The 2,800-nt window shown below is 34.3% G+C and overlaps 1 protein-coding gene across 1 annotated transcript; it reads right to left on the bottom strand.

Moving 5' to 3' along the window:
- Positions 1 to 331: 331 nt before the first annotated feature.
- On the bottom strand, positions 332 to 1,980 carry LOC119644072 (26S proteasome regulatory subunit 8). Its single transcript, XM_038043597.1, has 3 exons — positions 1,827 to 1,980; positions 1,620 to 1,761; positions 332 to 1,551 (listed from the first exon to the last, which is right to left on the bottom strand). Exons 1-3 carry the CDS (start codon positions 1,842 to 1,844, stop codon positions 497 to 499), a joined length of 1,215 nt encoding a protein of 404 aa, XP_037899525.1. The 5' UTR covers positions 1,845 to 1,980; the 3' UTR covers positions 332 to 496.
- Between the last annotated feature and the right edge of the window lie 820 nt (positions 1,981 to 2,800).

Raw genomic sequence — 2,800 nt, 5'->3', positions numbered from 1 at the left:
TCAAGTATAATTTTCTTACTTATCTTGAAAACAACTTATAATCAAAACAAAAAATAGATTCTTTAAGATTTGGAAAAAGGAAGCTTTGGTTGTGAACGGTATTTTCAATATATTTATTTCGAAAGCGGTGCAAGTCCATCTTATTCACTTAAAGATCACTTGATATACGTCAACCTGACTAAAAAATTTTTGCAAAAAGGCAGAAATTTGGCTGCAGATAATCCGGAAAAGTACTTTTCAATATCTTTTGATGTGTAAAAAGGAGCAAACTGATTTTGGCATACTGAAGAAAAAATGAAATTGTTATAAACTATGACATTGGGTAGGCGTGGTCAATTTTTTCCATTTTTTTAAAGGTACTGGAGCATCACTCTTAGAAAATACGTTCAAATTTTTGTATAATTATTAGAGCACTTAATGGAAATGGAAAATTCTAATGTCATTATGAAAATCATATATTTATGTTATATTTTATCAAAGAAGCAATCTTGTAAATTTATTTCCACAGCTTCTTAATAGACATATTTTTTTCGGAATCCTTTTGCATCACCTTGGCTACAGCCATTTCAAAGTCTTCCTGAGTAACGTGAACACGCCGTTCACGTAACGCATACATACCGGCCTCTGTACAAACTCCTTTTACTTCAGCACCTGATGCTCCTGGCATTAATTCGGCAATTTTACGTAAATTAATACCACGTGTCAAATTCATTTTACGCGAATGAATTTTGAGAATGTCAAGACGAGCTTCTTCATTTGGCGGTGGAAATTCTATCTTCCGATCAATGCGTCCAGGGCGTAAGAGAGCAGGATCTAAGATGTCAATGCGATTTGTCGCCATGATAACTTTTATATTTTTAGTAGCCTCAAAACCGTCTAATTGATTCAGTAATTCTAACATCGTACGTTGAACTTCAGAATCGCCTCCTGAGCCAGACTCAATACGTGATGAACCAATAGAATCAATTTCATCCATAAATATTATGGAAGGTGCGTGCTCTCGAGCCATCACGAATAATTCGCGCACCATTCGGGAACCTTCGCCGATAAATTTCTGCACAAGTTCTGAGCCAGAAACGCGTATGAAAGTGCATTCAGTATGATGAGCAACAGCACGGGCTAATAAAGTCTTCCCAGTACCGGGCGGGCCATACAGCAGCACACCCTTGGGTTGAGCAATACCCAAAGCATCAAATAATTCTGGATGCTTAACCGGTAGCTCAATAACTTCTTTAATTTCCTTGATTTGCTTATCTAGACCACCCACCATTTCATAGGTGGAATCTGGCACCTTTTCGACCATCATGAGAGAAACCAAAGGATCAACTTTATTAGGAAGAATTTTATGCAAAGTATAACTCTCGTTGCGCAATGCCACACGACAATTTGGCGTGACATCGTTGATATCAATATTTTTATCAATGTCTACCACAAATTTGCCTTCAGGGTGAACTTTCACTAAAACCTTCTTCTTATCCATTGGCTTAACCACTTCGCCTACGTAGCTGCCTTGTTCCTGCAGTAGTTGTAGTTCTTCGCGCAGCATACGCACTGTAAAGGAAGCAAAATTGTTGTTGCAATATTATCTTATGCCATTTCCTTTTAAAAATTTCATTTACCTTTAGCATTCAATTCATTACGTTGAGCTTCGAGACGTCTTAAATTTTGGCTTTTTTCGGCTAAAATCAATTGGAGCTCTTCGATTTTCTGTATGTAGTATGAACGAAAGCCTTCACCCTTACAGGCACACTCAATATCCATCTAATGGAAAACGAAAAATACAAATTGTTTGGCGATTAAGAAATCCCTTAACAAATGCTATTTACTCGATTAGTGACCGTCATTATTTATAATGCAATCAGCTTTCAAAACCCTTATATACTCCTTCGATTTTGTTGAAACTCTCTACGTAGAATAAATATTTCCGAAATTTATACTTTCTTCTTCGTTAAAAGTACTTGCAAAGTCAACACACAGTCGTAAATTTTAGTAGCTAAGTAACATAATGCAAACTATTAGTAAAACATTCAGTTTCTACGCATTTTTCAATCGATTAATCGACGCAAAAATAAAAAACTCTGTCCTACTACTTTTCAAACGTAAAATCTCAAAACAAAAATATTACATTTCTTCTTTGATTCAAATTTATCATTTTTAAAAGAATTTTAGTCTTACAACGTAAATAAAAATACAATATAGATAAAAGAAACAAAAACAAAAAAGAAGAAAACCAATCTATTCGGTAGAAATTATATTAACCAGTCCAACTGAGATTTGATTGTTCAAAAAAGTTTCTCGAACTTCGCAATTAGTGAGTCTACACAACAATAGCTTGTTGAAGAATCATTTCAGAAAGCTATTCCAAAAGGCTTGGGTAAAGAGTCTTGCAGAGACAACCGGAAATTTTTCATACTGACGGTATAGTGGCCTAAAAAATGCGAGTGAAATCTAAATTCGTGTTCGTAATTACCGGTAATATTTTTTTTTTTTTGAAAGTAAGGAATTCTCAAGACGAGAAAAAAATCCTGGTGGCTTGAGTTAGATAATTCATTGTGCTCTACTATTAGGAATTGAACAGAATTTGTTATTATTATCAACTTTTTTGCATAATTCGCGAAAATCTTACTTTTACAAGCAGTTTCTCCATATGTTGTTGTGTGTTATTTAAAGGAGCAATATTAACTAGTTTCATTCCAGGGTTTTTTATAAGGATTTCTCATTTTTATTTGTGCGTTATATTTTCAACTTCTTCTGTTATAATTTCGTACTCTTTTTCACTTGTCTTGATACATCGGTAAGT

Source organism: Glossina fuscipes, unplaced genomic scaffold (genome assembly GCF_014805625.2).
Source record: "Glossina fuscipes isolate IAEA_lab_2018 unplaced genomic scaffold, Yale_Gfus_2 84880, whole genome shotgun sequence".
Taxonomy (NCBI): domain Eukaryota; kingdom Metazoa; phylum Arthropoda; class Insecta; order Diptera; family Glossinidae; genus Glossina; species Glossina fuscipes.
This window is presented reverse-complemented; position numbering and strand designations above follow the sequence as displayed.